Genomic DNA, 18456 nt, shown 5'->3' on the forward strand with positions numbered 1-18456 from the left:
CCAAGTTAAAGCAGACTGCTAGCTACCCAAGAGCCCCTCCACCTACTCAGCTAACGGAACTGTATAGGTTTCAGCCATGGTCTTCCCTGGCCCTTCCAGGAACTTCAGTTCTCCACATGCTAGACCAGAACTCTGCTTTTGTAATACTCAGCCTTCCAGTATTCCCCTTCTCACTGCAAAGGCCTTTGCACGCTATATTCCAAACTCTCCACCTTCCTGAGGCGAAATGAGCTTGTGAAGCAATGACATATTCCAGAAAGAACACGTTTTCCATCAGAGGCTGCAAAGGAAAAATCAGGTAGGTTTGCAGGTAGGCCTACAGCCTTACAGTTTTAAGTGAATAGTGCAAAATTGGAGATTCACAAGCTTTTCAAGCTAAGGATCACCTTCACCTAGATCACTGAAGGGGTTGCTGAAAAATCTCAGAAGGTACAATGGCTCCGCAGCCCCTGGAAGCCAGCAAACCAAGCTGATTCACTCCAGATGACACCCCCAGCAACTGTAAAGGTGAAGCTAAGGAGCAAGATCTCACCAAAGTACTAATAATTGATAGTCACCCGTGCGTGCGTGGGTAAGGGGTTTACATCAGATCAGAAAGAAATGAAATCCAAGGGGCTTGCCTAAAAAGCAGGTGAATACACGCACAGCACAGCCATCTCTTCTTTCCACTGACACCCTCCAAGAGTCTCATCTCCCTGTCCTACCAGGAACAGCCCTTCTTTTTACCTTGTTTATTGTTCTTTGTGCTTTTTACATAGCTTTTTCTAGCCTGATGAGTGCAATCAGTGCAGTATATTTTAAATAATCTCTCATCTGTCTGGAAGTCAAAATTAGATCTTGAAAATTATTGTATTTCATCACATTATCAAAGTGGAACAAACACAAAATGACTACAGATTCTTAGAAAAGAGCTCTCTAGGAAACGTTTAACACCGCACGCAATTCCACCCACTCTTTTTTGAGCAATCAGATAAACACGGCAACAGGAAAGCACAAGTAGAATGGAAATTGCCACCAGAGCACAAGGAAGTCGCCTACTAGGTCACTTCTGTGGCATTCACAGTGTATGAGCGGCCAAAGGCAGTAGCATGTTCGTGAACTGCAGTGACAAATACAAGGCTGGCTGTACTGGTGGGGACAGGGGAAGGTGTATCAGAGCTGGCTTACAGCTACTGAGGCATGTTCACAAAGCAGTGCAGCTGCCCAGGTACAAACACCAGCTCCTTGTTAGTACTCAGGGCATACACAACAGGGTTAGATGTCGGGTTTGATTTCATTCTGCAGTTCACAATTTGTGGTCTTTCAGATTCTGGTAAATGAGCCACAGCTGGTCCCCAGGCTGACATGACCTCCACAGTATTCTTCAGCTGACAATGCATGCACCATGGTCCACAGAAAATTGAGGAATATACTGTTACATAACCAAACCCATTTGGATACCTCTGCTGAAAATGTACACATGCAGAAGAGTGGATGTTTATCAAACTACTGGATCTGGAAGAACTACTTTCCTGAACAGAATGGCCAGTGGCTTATAATACAAGATTTATCTTAAGACAATACAGCATTAACAAGGAATCCCACTTAAGCTCACTGCCAGCAAATCTTCCCCCTTTTCACAGGTGTACAATATAGCAGGATTGAACTTCCTGCTGACATCTTCCATGCTTTCTGTTCCTGGAAGCATCAGAACAGCCCCTCTTGCAGGACTTCACAGCTCCATTTCCAGTTGCAGCCTGAACCCAGACAGAAGTGTGAACACAGTAAGATGTAACACATGAGAATCAGCTCGAGCAAAACTGGGAGAGGTTTCAGACTGCTATTTTAATTCAGTTAATTAACCCTCCTTTGCACAGGCTTATCAACATAAGTCCAGCACATTTTCCTTACTCAGCTACCAAAGCCAAGCACAAAGAAATCTAGAAGTCAAGAAGTAACAAGTTTTTGATTTTTTTCTTCTGCAAGGAAAAAATACTGTGAGATCATGGAGCATTACCACATTCAAAGCTATATTATTTTAACTAAGGTGAAGGTGAAAACCCATGCTGACTTCATACAAAAGTCTCTTTGGATCTTTAAAGAGGTTAAAACTTCATGCTGCCTTAGTTTAACTCAGCAAGGTCCCAAACAAGCCAAATCAAACAGACTTTGAAGAATAAACAAGTTATTTGGTCTAACCAAGAGCTTGGCTGCATGGAGAGCTGGCCCCAAAGATGGCTGGAAGGACCATGCACAAATGAACAACTGAAAAAGCACCCTTCTTCATCCTGAGGGGGGAAAAGAATCCAACCATCCCAGACTGAAACAGCAGGAAACCCAGGCTAAACCTAGATCACTATTTTTAGGGCTGCATCATGAGATTGTGTATAAAGCTGTCCAAGAAAATCCTGCTCCAGTGCTTGTAGGGGCAATCACAAGTTGGTGCAACTCTGAATAGTTATCATTCTGCAAACATAATAGTTTATTTTCAGACAACCTGTGTCAGTGCTTTCCCAGACATACATGTAAGTAATACCATGTATGCGTATATTTGAATGCATCAGGGAGAAGCACAACACATACACATTCATTCTCCATGCAAAGGTGGGTGAGTTCAGCTTCTTCAGACCATGAAAACCAGAGGCAAAGATGCACACTCAGATTATGTGGCCATTAATAATCAGTCCTATTGCTTGAAAAGTGGTGGTTATTTTCAAAATACAGCCCTCAACTGTGTTCAGATACTCTGTGTGTGGGTGTGTGTACATGCACATTTCCTCCTTGCAAAATGAACAATGAAGTGCTGATTTCTGACTCCCAATGCCTGCAGACTGTGTTTAGAGTCACAGCCACAGACAGCACAGGTGCACACCCAAAGAGGAGCTCTTTTTTTCCATTAAAAAACCCACATCATTCCCCCTCTCGAAGTCCTGCACTTAGCAAAACAACTTTCCTCTCCACAAACTTCAGTGTGAAACCTCTCAGAGCACCAGGAACCCCTGGGACTAGAGCTTAACATTCAAACAAATGGCAGTCTCTCGTTTCAGTGGATGCCAGGGCACTGATAAGCCACCCTTGTCAGCCTTTTCTTGGTTTCAGAAGCATGTTATGGAAACAACTAACCAAAGACAATTCATGTTATCTGGGAGACTTCCCTGCCTCCAGAATGCTGACTGAGATCTGTCTCTGCTCAGCAGTACACCTAACCACAAATTACCAGAGCTTCTGAAATGTTGTGAACACCCCTGCTATACAGCTAGCCAGGTGGCTCTCCCCACTCCAGAGTCCAAACCATTGCCTACATATGGGACTTTCTAAACGTTAAAACCAAAACAATAAATCTTTTTCAGACATACTTTTCACTCTCAAGAGTTTTCCCACCACAAGGGAACACTCACTGTGCAAGGCTCCCCTGCAAGCAGGACATACTCTTTACACTGTGCAGATGATTCACAGGATAATAAAATGGCTCAAATGGGCCTCACCAAATTGACAATGCAAGGTTGAAGCTGCTGATGCATTGCTACCCCGAGCCAGCAGAGGCCTTCTGCCCAAGGCCTCTATCCTGAGCAAAACCAGACCTCTTGCTGTTGTATCTCAAATTCAGCATCACTTACTATCTTTCCCACCCACCCTATAACCCCTGCAGATCACTTTCCAAGTCAGCGCAAGACAGTGGGTTGTGCATGCTTCACTTACCACAGCTAAATCAGAAGCTGACGGAATTAAAAGAACATCCCCAACCACCCCCCATCTGTTATTGGATTAACAGGAGAGACAGCACCTTCCCACATAAAACAGAGGAGATTTCAAAGTGTAAGAGGAAAATGCCAAAGAACAGAATCTGATTCCCTGCAGGCTCCACATGGGAGACTGGAACAACAGTGTGAAATAAGGCGTATTTCCTTTAGAAGAGCAGAGAGCAGAGCATGAGAGATTGTCCCGTCAGTAACAGAGACATCCTCTATGACAGAGAACTCAAGCCTAGCAAAGTATTTGCTCAAGGACTTCAGCCCAGAGATTAATTTAAACACACCTATGCCATCCTTTAAACATTAGGAGTTGGGTAGAAAGTCCTCATCCATCTCTCCCCTCCCCAGCTCACAAATGTGACTAAGGAGATAGTATAAAGTTTAAAAACCAACACACAGCCAATAAAAAAAGTTACAGTTCTTTATGAAGTCTGTAATTTGCCTGTAGAAGTCACACTGCTGGAGACCTACATGAGGAACAAAAAGCAGGGCCAGAGTTCAGGGAAGGGACTGTACAGCATCACAGTAGTAGTGAATTACGATTTTTAGAGTTACACAAACTAACCTGATTGGAGTATCAAACCACACACTTCGTGGAATAAACTGATTTGGTAGGGTGTCATATCAGATTGCCTCCTAACAGCAGGGCACAGGAAGGAAATGCAGAGTAGCTGCTTTTGCTGAATCAAAAGCAGGGGGGCAACAGGACTGTGGGAAGTGTCCAGCCCATCCATTGTCCCAGGGCAGGATCAGCAGTGACATTTATCAGTTCTGACAGACATTAGTCCAGAGAGCTTCAGGGGGCCTCTTAACAGGGGTGGCTCGATCACCTCCCAGGCCATCCAGTTCTGTGCAAGGTCCGCACAGAGGTAATATCTTAGGCTAAGAATCTTCCCTTAATTAAGTCTTCACTGTCCTGAAGCACTAGATGCTATCCACTGACTCTGAACACGGGCAATCAATAATACAAGTTCATTTAGCTACATCCTTCAGGGGCCTTTGGAGAGCAAACACTCCCCATTGCAACAGGTAGCAGCAGAGTTCAAGCAATGGCATTCAGTCAGGCAGGTGGAACACCAGATCTTCAATCTGTCTCAACACTTGGGCTTTCAACTAAACACAGGTGTAAGGCAGTAAGTAGCAGGCTCATAAGTAAACAAGCATTCTACTAGATGCTCAGACCAGAAGTCAAAAATTAGGTAAGCTTATAAACAAAAGGACCCTGAGGAGTACAATGCTTGGACTGCCGTGAGAGAAAAGCTAGATGTTCAAGGGCTATACAGCTCTCCATTGTTGGCAGGTCCAGTCCCAGGGTGCACCATGTGTCCTTGACTCCACTTTGTTTCAGGTGAGCAATCTCTTCAGTGTTCTTTCAGGGAAAAAAAAAAACTGAGAAAGGACTAATTTGCAAGCTTTGTTTAGTGCCTGACACATTCACTGGCTTTAAAGGACCTCTGAGCTCTGCATCCCAGAGCTCCATTTCTGCACCACAGGAGCCTGCTCAACGCACAGCTTGGTATTTCTGCTAAAACCCAGAGGACAAAGAATATACCATTATTGCAGCTTTGGCTTCCTGGCTCTCATTTGCCTTTATGGGTGGTTGTTAGCAAGAAACTTAAGTTTAGGAACAGAAGGCACACGCCTCCTGGCAGCTGCCTGCACTTGAACAAAAGGACCTGGAGAGAAATTCACACCCATTTATTTGTTAACAGTAAAAAGAAAAGCGTCCACCTGACTTGGGCAAAAGCCAACAAGACTCAGTATTTAATGAACTTAAGTCATTCAAAGCTGAGACAGCAGAGGTCTTGGCATAGAGAACAGAGCCTGAATTTCTTTAACAATACCATAGAACTGTTGTCTTCTAAGAAGGGAAAGTCCACACTTACCAGAAGGCACACTACTGCAGCCTTAATAAGCAATAAGTGCAATACAGACATGAAGATGCTAGGCTGAAGGTAGAATGTCTCTAGAACTACATGGTTCAGTTTTAAGACAGCTACATATCTGTAGTCCTGAGTTGCAGAGCAGAGGGGAGCAAGACAGGTGGGAGGGCAGGAATCGGCATAACTCATGTTGGATTATCTATTGCTACATTTTCTAGCTGGAGCAGGTTTTGTTGTTCCTTGAGTCTACATTCAAGTTATACGAGGTGTAACGGGATCTCAACCACACCACATTTTCTGCCTTTGCTGGGCCTGTTTCTACAACTTCCCTGCACATCCTTAGTCAATGCAGTCTGCCAAGGCCTCCACTGATGGAAAAGGAGTGCTATTAACTGTGGGATTTATAACAAAGTTTTGTTGAACAGAGGGAAAATAAAGCAGCACCAGCAGAAGAGCAGCAGTCATTTGCACAGACATTAAGAAGGATAGGTTTACTTCCCAGGAGAGGGGAACCAATTTGGGGGACACAGGACTAAAATACAGAGCTATAACTGCTTTTTATTATACCCACCACCTCACCGTTACCTTCTGTGCCTGTTTCCTGTATCACTCTGCTCTTTTCAATACCCTTTCTCAAACTCAACATAATATACATTGAATACCTAACACCACCAGAGCTCCAACAGTTGTCTACCAACCTCTAGACACTACAACAGGGTAGAGTTAAGCCATAAAGGAGAACATAGCATCTCCAAGGAAAGACCTGAAATGCTGGAAGAAAGACTAGACAAGCATCAGGCAAAAACCTCATTCAGCCCCAGGGGAACTGCCTGTGTATGTCAATCCTCTCCCTCAAAATCCCAGAACTGGAATTAAGGAAAAGCATAGGGAAAAGACTTGTGGGTAGTAGTAATTCATCATCCTTTCACCAGAGACAATGATTAATTGCATCAGTGGCAACACCAGAGATCACAGACAGCATAAAGGTTTGGAACAAACCCATTTCTGCCCAGGTGATTTGAGGAAGAGCTGTGAGCAGACAGCAGCCCAGTGAGGCTCTGCCCATCTTTGCAGCATTCAATGGCAGGAAATCAAAGGCCAGCAAGAACGTGAACACAGACCAGCAGCTCAAAGGATGACTTAAAAAATAAGCTGAAAGTCTAACAAATTATGCTAGACAAAAAAGGTTCAAACTCCATCTTAAAATACTCTTGTAGCACAAACCAAAAAGTCTCTGACCTCCAAATAAATAGCTGTGACGTACATAATACAGAGGAAAGGTGTGCTGAACTCCTAATAAAGTTACAGAATTTTTCTTTGAAATGCAAAAATGGAGCAGCAGACAGCTGCTGAATGAAACAGGAGAATCAAGGGGAGAAGGGGTTGGAGGAAACCCATCAAGAGAAAACAGCCTGAAAAATTAGTAGAAAATTTTTGTAGGAATCTATAAATTCACATGTACCACTTAAACTAATTTTTCAGGCTGTTGGAAAGAAAGAATCTACAGAACAACAAAGAAGGTGCATTTTATGACTCAGTAAAGTTTTGTCAGTAGGATTACATCAGCTCATGCTACTCAGGCATATAGAATTTGATTTCAACAAGAACACAGCCAGGTGTAATTAGTCAGGGCAAGAAGTAAGGGGGCCAGCTCATGCTACCCAGGTGTCTGGAATTTGACTTCAACAAGAAGAACACAGCCAGGTGTAATAAGTCAGGGCAAGATGAGGGGCCCCATAGAAAAGTCATAATACCTATTCACAAATGTTTCCTAGAGATAGTGGATTACAGCAAAATTACATGAAAAGTAAGTATCTCATGAGAACAGAGCATGTTGTTAGCTGTAGTTGAGAATCACAGAATCATTTGAGTTGGATGAGACCTTCAAAAATCATCTAGCCCCATTCCCCCTGGCACAGGCACTAAGCCCCCTCTGCCCTGAACAGGCAACAAAAACACCACTACCCTTGTCAGCGCTGGTGAGGCAGCCGCAGTGGAATCCACACACTCTGGTATTTACACTGCATAGCCATGATTTGTATTACTATAGATGAGATTTGTGCTGAGGCCAAAGTGGCAGAGGATCTCCTGGCAACATGTTGTTACAGCCTTTAGCCCTTCCCTCTAGTCAAGAGGAAGGTGTGAATGAACAGAACATTCCCTACCTGCACAGCTGCTCCCTCCCAAAAAACTTATTCCCCCAAACTCCTTTGCCCTTGTAAGAAGAGCAGGAAGAATTAAGGTGCCCCTCACTGAAGGGTTTCCTAGCCCCCTTCCAAAGGCTCCCTTTGCTGCTGGACACAGGGAGCTCCCTAGCCGAGGGTCAGCATGCACAGATCCATCATTGCAGTGCTACTCCTCCACAGGCATACAGCATCCCTGGAGCTTTTGGTCAACACAAGCCACTTTTTTTTCCAAGAATTACAGTTACTTTTAAGTTACACCATTTTATTCCCTATCTTCTGCCACAGTAAGTCTTCCTCAGAGCTGCAAGCTCTACGCTTCTTCCTGCAAAAACTAAGGTTTTCCCTTTCTCTCCCAATCCTCCACATTTTTCCTGCTATTGAGAGTAAAAATAAAATGCTACCTTTAACTCAAAACTCACTCACTTCCTCCGATGCCTTTCTGGGTGACAGTCATTTCTCCAGCTGCTGTTAGCCTCTTTCAGGACTGCAACTCCTCCTTTACAAGAGCTTTTCTGCTGTGACACACCTGACCAGCCCAAGATTTAATGGGAGGAGAAAATTATTGAAGAAGGAGCAACTAAATCATTCTAAACAACAAAAATTTTGCACCATATAGAAAAAATTAAAAAGGCTAATCCATGCCCTAGAATAGTGTTTTAGCTGTCTCCTGAACAGTATAATGCTTTGTGGGGGGACTAACATGGGGAGTAAGGTCAACCCGTAGCCTAGAGGCAGCTTTAGATTGTACCTGTTATGTATTAATCTATTATATCGGTAGGTTTGGGACTAGCACAATGCGAGGAGGATTAACCAAGCCTTCCTCCCCAGAGGCTGCTGCTCAGCCAGGGCACCCTCCCAGCTGCACTGAAGGCGCAGGACCCCGGGGACCTGCAGGCGGGAGTCACCGAGTGACCCTCAGTGGAAGGGCGGGAGGCTCCCGACCCCCTCCCGCGCTAGGCCGCTGCCAGGAGCCCTCCTGGCGCTCACCCCCCCCGCGCTCACAGAGCCCCAAAGGCAAGCCCCAACTGCGGCTTGCCTCAGGGGGAGCGCCGGGGGCGAGCCCGCCGCCCACAGCCCACGTACCTACCGGGGGGGGGGACGGCCAGGGCCACCGGGGACGGCCCAGGCCACCGCCTCACAGGCGCTCGGGGGGGCGAGGGCGGGCGGGCGCGCGCCCCCTCAGCTAGCCGCACGCGCTCCGCAGGGCGGGTGGCCCGGGTGTCGCCCCTTTAAAGGCGATAGGCACCGCCCCCGCGGGGCGGGGCTGCCCCTGGAGGCCCCGCCCCAGCCCCGCCCGCGGCCGGCGGAGCCGCCGGAGCAGCGCGGGCCGCGGGCAGCGGCACGAGCGGCGGCCCCGCGAGCGGGGAGCGGCATGTCCTGAGCCGGCGGCGGCGGCGGCGCGGAGCCGGGGCCCACCACGGAGGGGTCGGTGGAGCAGCGGGCCAAGGGCCGGGCCCCCATGAAGGAGAAGGAGGCAGGGGCGGAGCGGGGCAAGCCCGCCACTTACACCGGGGACAAGAAGGCGCGCATGGCGGCCAAGACCAACAAGAAGTGGGTGCGCCTGGCCACCGTGCTGGCCTACGTCCTCTCCGTTTCGCTGGCCGCCATCGTCCTCGCCGTCTACTACAGCCTCATCTGGCAGCCGGTGCGCGGCGGCTCCTCCGGCCCCGGCCCCGCCGCCGGCACCTCGCAGCCCCGCACCGCGCCGCCGCCGGGCCCCGCGGCCGGCCAGCCGCCCGCCCCGCCGCCCGCCGCGCCCACGCAGGAGGCCCCGCCGCCGCCGCCGCGGACGGGCCCGGGCCCCGGCTCCGACGCCGGCGTCGCCCAGACGGGCCGCCCGGCCGCCTCCCCGCTGCCGCCCGGGCCCGAGGCGGGGGCCGCCGCGCTGCGCCGGGTGCGTGGCAGCCCCTGAAGCGGCCGGCGGCGTCCCCCGCCCATCTCCGCCCCACGGGGGCCCGGCGGGCGGCGGCTGCGAGACCCCCGGCGCGGCCGAGCCGCGGAGGGCTGGGGCTACACACCGCCGGGCCGCGGGCCGGGCCGCGGGGCTTGGACTGGGAAGAACTGCGGCATCTTTCTCCCCCCATTTTTCCTCAAAAGGGAATTTTGTGGCTTCGCTCCTTCCCTCGCCAGGGCTAGCTTCTCCTCGCGAACCCGCCGTAATCCTGCGCTATTTATGCCCGTCTGTTACCTAGAAAAGGATCTCGGTGTCCAAAATTCCTCACTATTTACAGGATCAGCTGGGAACTGTACGAATTTCGGGGCTGTAATCCATTGTTTAAAAACCGGTTTTGTTTAACAACGAGCATAAACTTATTTAAAAACATGTGAAAGGTAAATTGACTTGTTTACTATATTAAAATATTTTCCCAGTATGAAAGTCTCTGTAATACAGTATGTTCTCTTTGGTGGTGGGAGGATGGGTTGGGAGGGACGTTGAACGTCCAGGGCTTTCTGGGCAGCAGAAATGATTTGTCTGCTGCAATGGGCAACTGTGGCATGTAACATTGATTTATTTGTCATTGGTCTCCTCAGGTGAGGCTGGAGAAACCTCCATACGCGCCTGACTCCCACTAACCGTGGGCATCAGCTAAAGCAGTGGTGATGAAAGCTTGATCTTTCGTGGCAGAAGCAGGCGGAGGTCTCGCGGCGGCATGCGGCGCAGTGTGCTGCGAGGTGCTTCGTGGCTTGTGTGCCCCTGCTCTTGCCTGCATGGGATGGCAGAGCTTACAGAGCGTCATGGCACCTCAGTGGCACCCTGGAGCCAGTGCCATCAGGAGGTAGGTCTGTGCCAGCTCGTGGTGTGCCCTGGGCAGGCTCGCCTCCCAGCTTGAGCTTTTCATGCCCCATAGTCGTCATAGTCTTCAGAAGCATTCTGCGGGGCCCTCTTGATGAGCAGTGCAAAAAACCCGGCCTTTAATGGCTGTGGGATGTGGACTATCAGCTGGGAAACTGTAAGGCTTGTGTCATTCTGAGCAGCTGCTTTTCAGATTGATGGTTTTGGTTGAATGTTTTAACTGTGCGGCTGCCAGGCTATCGCGCGTCCCTGTGAAATGATCCCAGGAGTTCAGTTTTCCTCTGCTGAGGGATAAAAATGTGTTCTAATGTGGTGTACGTATTTCAGTTGTGCAAATCACAAAGGCGGTGTAAAATATGGCACTTGGTTTTTTTAAAGTTTGGGGTGCGTGGGGTGTGTGAATAGCTGTTTCATACCTGGATCCGTATGCTTTGGGACTGGCAGCTGTGTGTTAAGCCTGTGTCATTAGCTGTGCATTTCTTTTGCAGCATCTGTTAAAGGTAGAAAACAAAAGCAGGGGATTCCAGAAAGAAATCAGGCAAAAGGAGGGAGTGGTTTGGGTGGGATCCTCCACCCTCCTTTTCAATTTTCTGGAGAGCATGCAGGAAAGTCTGTACGTTGTCACTGTGCTAGAAAAGAAAGCTAGTTGTTGGGAAGGAAAAAAACCTTACGCTTAGTCATTTGAGCCAAAAGCATGCATGTGATCATTGCCACCTTTCTGCAGGGCAGGTAGAAGAGCTGGTGAAGGTGCTGAAAGCCTGAAGTAGGCAGCTGCCCTGCCACCCTGTCACCTCCTGGGCTAAACTCTTCCTATTTATCCACTGCAGTGGCAGGGCTGACGGTATCCTGGCAGCAGCACCGGGTCGCAGCTTTGGCCAGACGGTTGGCTGCGGTTAGCCCTGTGTGTGTCTGTGCTGTAGTAGTGGGTGATTTTGTTCCCTTGGCAGTTCTGCCTGCAGCACGTTGATACCTGCCCATGGGGCTGCCACATGCATCCTGGTGATAATGATGCCATTTGCTGTCCTTGGCGTACACCTCTGGTTGTAGGGGCAAAGGCTTTTCTGTAGCTCTCTCAGGGAGGAATGCGTGAAAGAGGAACAACGCAGGCTCCTTGTTTGGTGCCAGTTGAGTTTAGTCTGTTTTCTTGGCTCTGCTACTAAATGCAGAGCCAGTTGGGAAGTGTCTCTGGGAGGGAGCTTGTGTTTAACTTTTAAAACCTTTGAAGATAAATAAAAGCTGGGTAGAATTACAGGGATGCTGGGATTTCTCTGGTCTTGACCTGCAGCTCAGAACTGGTGAATCTCTGGTGGCTTTGAACAGTGCATCCAATGTATGCTGGATGTACATGGACTCTTGGCATTTTTCACTTTAAATACAATTGCTCTCAGAAGACTAATAGAGCATGGCTGTGTAGAGCAGATGGAAGAGGAAGTGAATTGAATTAAATGGGCTGCATGGCCCTCTTCCAACCTGTCATGTAACTGCAGAGAGATGCCTTGTATTTGGGAGCAGGAACAATTTAAAGCTCTTCACCTGGTTTGTGGTTTTGGTGGTAAACGATCTTTGGGACAGTGAGAGTGTTCAGATCTGCTTTATCAAAGGGAACAGACCCATTGTGGATGGTTGCCTCCCTTTCTGATGCTAAAAATAGTTGATAAGCCAGTACGAAGATGGTTGTGACTGTCTTCATTCCTGTATGAAAGTGCAGGCTTGGTGAGTTCCCAGACTCTGTTTTTGCATCTTCTCCTCTGGTGACAAATTGAGATTTAAGTGAAACATTCGATTTCTGTACCTGTTACAACTGGCGTTGGAGCAGGCTGTTACTTCACTATTGTTGTATAAGTGTGCAAGGGGAGGGGAAGCTTTGGCTTGTAAAGATGCAGAAGGATCACAGACTGCTGGCTGAATGGACAGGGAGCTTTTGTGATTTGGGCAGCCGCCTTTTCCAAAGCCCTTTTGGACCTAGATTCTTCAGCTAAAATCTCTTCTACATCCTTTCCCTAGCTAGGATTCCTATTCCTCGGAAGGAAAATGTGTTTCCCTTGAGATACTGTTGCCAGGCTGTGATAAGCCTGTCTCTGTGCTCCTTACTCTCTTGGTGGCAGACTGTCCAAGAAATCAGTGGCCAAGAGCACTTTGCAGATACCTCTAGTAACAAAAATGGCTTGTCTGGACTGGTTTCTGGATGTAAGCTAACTTTTAAAAATTCAGGGTACTAGGGATTTCTGGGGAAGTAGGTTGGCTGCAACACACGACAGCTGGATTGTCATCTTGGTTGGTGAATCTTTGCACGATGTTGCCATTGTTGTATTGGGTCAGTCATCTGCATCTGAACGTAATTTTTTAGTGCCCTGAAATGGTGCAGTCACCAATCTCTGGTAAACCTGGGGGTTAAAAGGCAGGCTGTCTTGTTATCTGTTGTATTACTTCAGCTCCAATTCAGTCTTCCCCTTCATTGCTCCTCAGGAAAAAAAAAAAATCAGTTCACTTAGTGTAATTGTATTAGGTGAGATAAGGCACAGGCTTTTGTGTTGCTTCCTAGATAGAAATCGCTGTAACCTCATGATTTGTAATGTTATTTCCTCGGAATTGCTAGTGAGGGTTGCTCCCTTTACACAAACGCTGTCCTGCATGTTACTTGCAAACAGAACTGTGTCCCATTTCCAGTGTGAAAGGGAGTTGTCTGAAAGTCAGTTTGGATGAAGAAGATAGTCAAATGTGAGTGAAGCCTCTTAGGCCCTTTGCTTTAGTGACATAAGGAAGTCTCAAAAGTTCTGACTGTGGGATGTTCCTGTAAAAGCATGATGACTGTAAGAATATGGCTGGAATAGTGGCATCTGTGTTTCTATTTTGTTACTTCATTTTCTTATTGATTAAACACACTAACGATTCCATAATGCCAACTTTTCCTCCGAGCTTTGAGTCTCTGTACTGTTTAAGGCCTGAGTTCCAGATTCTTGTCCTCTTAAGAGCCTTTAAAAAATGGCAGCAAAGAACAGAAGTCACTGTACATTAGTGCTTCAGGTGCTACTTAGTTCTGAAACACGGTGACAGAATGCATTGTCAGGTGTTGAGGAAAGGTAAATACCATGGTAGCTTTGATTTTTTCAGTTCCTACTCCCAGTAATCACTTAAGTGGATGGAGGGAAGACCAGGTCATGTTCTGGTTTTCCTTTCTGACTGAGAAGAGTCTCATGAGGGAGCAATTGGACTTGTGGTGAAGAAAATTTCTGCTAATACTGTCTTGTCCAACTCTCACGTGACATTTCAGCACTGTGTAACACTGCTTCTGCTTTGCTCCTTACAGAAGGATTTGAACTGCAAGCTCTGTCAAATGGAAGTGCTCCCTAAAAGAAGGAGCAGTAAGTGAGGAATTATCAATGATGTCCAGACAAAGGTGTGTCTAGATCAGAGGATGTTTTTTCAAACCTTCTTGATTCTTTCCTTGCACGTAGATGCCTCTGGGTTTACACCTACTTACTGATGTATAGTGCTTGTCCTCTGCCAGTATGCGCTGGTCTTGTCCCATTAAGCTCAGTTTGTTCAAGGTGAGTGCATTTGGTGTAATTCACGTGCAGAGGGACCAGAAGGAAGGGAAATGGCTGGAAAAAAAGTTATTGGAGCATGTAATATGCTCCAGCAGCTAGCTCACATTTTAATTTTCTAAAAGCTACCTCTTCCTCACCCATGTTGTCTCCTGGTCTCAACTGACCATCTTAATCCCAGATTCCTGGGACGGGGCTGTTTTTCTGACAAGGAAAGTGGTGTTATTTTTACTCCAGATCTTGGCTTAATTCATGAGTGTAGCTGAAAAGCAGGCTTGTGGTGTAGTGTTGACAACAAAATCAGTGGCTGCTTCAAAACAAATCTCAGTGGGCCACTCTTCTGAGGGTTATGCATGTGGGGAGGGGTGTTACTGAGAGCTGGTTGTGAGTCTTGGAGGTGCTGAAGTGTGTGGAGAGGGGTACGGTATAAGAAACAGCTATACCTGAGCTGGAGCATGAAGCTAAGGAGGTGAAGCTTGACTTCTGTCTATGCCGCGTGTGTTCAGAGACAGTTTTGGGAGAGCTTCACATCTGGTCAGTTGTTGTGTTGCTGCACTAAGCTGGTACAGTCAGGAAGTGGCTGCGGACTTCCCAGTGTGTTGGCTTTGCCTGCCAGTAGCTGCCCAGCCTGTGAGCCTGTGAACTGGTTGAGCTGTTCTTGAACTTGTCCTTTTTTCTGAGGGAAGGCAGCAGGCAGTGCTTTGAACTGCACAGCAGTGCTGTACCCTGCTCCTGCTCTGTGCCTCTAATTGACTTAAAAAGCTTTCCACATAACTTAAAAAGCACTAACTACTGTATTACACACTCCAAATACAAAAATTCCTGTCTAAATGCCAGTTTAGCTTCAGGCTCCTGCCATTTGCAACCAATTTATCTGGAGGGGAACTGGTGTTGAAGATCAGTGAACATTTCCGTTATTTCTGCTTCTAGACTCTGTATAAGGCTTCACTTGTTAGTAATTTGTGCATTCTGCTTCTGCTGTAGGTATTAGATTTGCTGGGATAAGAATGGAGAGCTGGAACTGCTGTCAAGATTTTATGTCGTTGCCTCGTACAGTAATTGGCTTGGTAAAGCTTTGGAAACTGAAGCATCTCCAACTTTATCCAGATGTATTTTTGTCCTTGGCTTGAGGGTTTTAAAATTGATCTCTTTATACAAGAGTTGATTCGATAGTCTGAAACAAATTTTGATACAAATTGTAGTTACAGAGTTGCTGTGTTGACATTTGGTGGTACATTTTACCAAGTAGAAGAGAGTCTAGCCGCAAACTGTTTCTTCTGTTTAAAGAAAAGGGTGTTCTGCCTGAGTTGCTGCTGTTTTTTCCTGTTGTCTGGAAGAGCTAGAATAACTTTCACAAAATCCCTGAGCTACCAGCCACTGCTGGGAGGAAACATCTACCTCTTGTAGGCAGATGACTTTGCACTCTGCAAGCTGCCATCACATTTGCTTGCAAGAAAAGGGCTGTGGCAATGAGAAGGCTTTGATGCCTCTGAAAAGTGAGCCTTGCGTTACAATGCAGGCTGTCTTCACTGCAGCAAGCTTTTCGGGTGAGTTAGCCGAGCTAGCCCAAGAGTGAAGTGCAGTCCTAAGGGGTAAGCCATCTGAATTGGAGCTGTTGCTCTAAAAAGCAGAGATTACTGATTCAGTTCAGAAAACTCTACATGTGGGACCGAAAAACACTGAAGAAACTGGAGCTTTTTCCTCATTACAACTTTTATTTCATATAAATAATTCCTCTACATCAGATTTTTCGATTTTTCAGTCTTTTCTCTCACTGTAAAGAAGAAACAGCTAGCCACAGTTTTCTGAAAAATGGCAATCCAGGCACCAACCAAAGTGCATTCAAGCGAAGTGTTAATGAGCAGGAAAAAAATTACACTTAGAAACAGGCACTATCTGTACAGTCCCATCCCTGGAGCTTGGTACAGACTCAGTCCTTCCTAGGCATCACTGAATGCAAAGTTACTTGGATTTGTAGGAGAAAAAGGAGGGAATGTGGGAAAAGTGACAGTTTTCCTTTCAAAAAGGAGTCTAGGGCCATAAAATACAGCAACAACTGCAGCTGAGTTTTTTATCTCTACAACTAAGTGCTGGACCAGGGGCAATATAAAAGTTTGTTTACCTGGCTGTGTGCCTGACTGCTGCTGAGGTACAACAAGCTCTTGATCTGAGACTGTATTTTGCGTGGACCATGAGGCAAGCCAGTTCCTGGTATTTGCTGGTAATGTCTCAGTCTGACTGGACCAAGATTGAGATCAGTCACCTGATGTACAAAATAATAATAAATTTAAAAAAAATAAACAATTGTAAGCAGGTTTTTGAGCCGGTCAGGTAAGGCATATCAGCCTTTAACAGTGATGGAGAATCTCCAGGACATGGAGCAGTTTTACAGTCTGGCTTCTTTTTTCTATCTGTTCTTTTTATCTGTGGGATGAGTCCAAATAAACCCAGTCTGGTCTTTGGTGGGATTAAGATGTTTCTGCTGATAAAACATGAAAGCTGCACACTCTGTTTCTTGATAATATCTGGTCTGATGCCAGTAAACTCCCCTGAATTTGGCATGTAGAGGAAATTCCCAGGCTTGTTCTTCATGAGATAGGTGCTGTAGATCTAAGTTATGTGGAAAACCAAAATGTTTATCTGTGCAAATATTAGTTTATTAAAACAGGATACAGTATTTCAGTCCACACGTGCCAACCTTATCGCCAAGGCACTCTGCCATTTTGGTTAGTGAATGCGTCCTGCAATGAAATCCAATAAATCTCCACGCATATGTGTCTGCATGTATGTGTACTCCTGCACCAAGTTTTAGAGCAGCACTTCAAAACAGAGGTGAGATCCTCTTTGCTCTGTCATTCAGAATTCAGAAACTATGTTGTGTTATTCCTTGTGCCTGTCTTCTGCCACCTTAATTGGTAGCTGTCTTTCAGCTAGGTCCTGGTTTGCTGTGAATCTCTTAGCTGCTTGGGGAAATCCGAGCAGCTGGGATTCTCGCACATTTATGCTTGTAAATGCTCATCCAGATCCTCGATTTGAAAGGTGTCTTTTAAGGCCAGGTCAAAATGTCTGCATGGCAGCTTCCAGGGGAACTGCTGCCCTCTTATTCAAGCACAAGGCTATGAAAGGCACAACCATGAACTTTAAAACATTTGATAGGAAGCCTTAGACCTTCAGCTCCAATTTGGGCTGGGTCCTGCTGCCAACTCCTTTGTGCAGTGTGGTGGAGAAGGAAAATTATTGCATTTGTGCTGTCCTCCTCCTTGCCCTGCTTGGCACATAAAAGCTGCAAGCATCTCCAGCTACTGCAGATACTCCTGGCCCTATGAAGTGGGCATGGTGTTGTGCTGAGCTTCATACATACCTGCTCAGTCTAGCAGCCACCTCAGAAAAAAGCATAGGCTCCTAATGTGCTGACCTGGCCTCTGCTGCAACAGGAGGAAAGCAAGCTGGTAAAGGACGAGGTGCAGTAGTTGATGTGTGCTTGTCAAAAGCACCTGCACCCCACAGTGTCACTGGAGGACTCTCCATCCCCTTCGTGTCCCGTGGCCCATGCAACTACCGTACGCTTCTGCCAGCACTTCAACCACATACAAACCTCTAGTACAAGAGCTGCCCTAAACACTACTTTTTCATCCAGCTACTGAACTACAATGTAACACCTCTCACCGGGTCTCCTAATGCTCTGCTGTGCCAGTTGCCTGCTCCCTGCCCGACAGTGACGGGGAGCTCGCACAGCCCCTGCCGTCCTCCCAGCACATGCAGTCCCCTGCCAGCCTCTGTGGGAGGAAACGGGTGGTGTGCCCAGAAACTTAAATCTTAACTTTAAGCAGAATTAGTTATTAAATAAAATAAAGTGCATCCAGTAGACATTTCATGGGCTTGCCACACAGCTGCAATATAGGCAAAACAAATACAAAGGATAAGTGACCGTGTTTTCTTTGTAGGTTGGGAGTGTGTGTAGCCTTCCCTGTCCTTTGGCATATGGATAGGAAAGGGTGATGCCAAAACTGGGAGTGGGGGGTGTTGACGGGGGACCCCATGTGTTGCAAATGGGTGCTGAAGGGCACTGGGGAGGTGCTGAAAGATGATTTCATAGAAGGTAAAAGAGTGAGGACAAGCTTGTGCTCCTCTTCTCCTTTCATCCACCACCTTCAGCGTGTTAGCCTGTGAAACAAAAGCAGAAACAGCAGCGGGATTATCAGCCTTTAGGGAACTGCTGAGCAGTAAATTAAAAACGTCTGCTGAGTTTCAGCCTGACCTTCCTGCACGGCTGGGGCTGCTTGGGAGGTACCACTGCAGCGTAACCCAGATCCCTAC

The 18456-nt window shown here is 47.1% G+C and overlaps 3 protein-coding genes across 3 annotated transcripts in view; 1 reads left to right on the forward strand and 2 right to left on the reverse strand.

Moving 5' to 3' along the window:
* Positions 1–8339, reverse strand: part of PLCB2 (phospholipase C beta 2) — a 61726-nt gene extending 53387 nt beyond the window's left edge. The window contains exon 1 of the mRNA XM_040608608.1: positions 8224–8339. The gene's annotated coding sequence lies outside the window, so the exon portion shown is untranslated. The remainder of the gene's footprint in view (positions 1–8223) is intronic.
* Positions 8340–9106: 767 nt separating this feature from the next.
* On the forward strand, positions 9107–10172 carry INAFM2 (InaF motif containing 2). Its single transcript, XM_040608796.1, has one exon. It carries the CDS (start codon positions 9260–9262, stop codon positions 9710–9712), a length of 453 nt encoding a protein of 150 aa, XP_040464730.1. The 5' UTR covers positions 9107–9259; the 3' UTR covers positions 9713–10172.
* A 3826-nt stretch (positions 10173–13998) lies between these two features.
* The window catches only part of CCDC9B (coiled-coil domain containing 9B), a 55619-nt gene continuing 51161 nt past the window's right edge, over positions 13999–18456 (reverse strand). The window contains exon 13 of the mRNA XM_040608795.1: positions 13999–18303. The gene's annotated coding sequence lies outside the window, so the exon portion shown is untranslated. The remainder of the gene's footprint in view (positions 18304–18456) is intronic.

This window comes from Falco naumanni, chromosome 10, assembly GCF_017639655.2.
Source record: "Falco naumanni isolate bFalNau1 chromosome 10, bFalNau1.pat, whole genome shotgun sequence".
Taxonomy (NCBI): Eukaryota; Metazoa; Chordata; class Aves; order Falconiformes; family Falconidae; genus Falco; species Falco naumanni.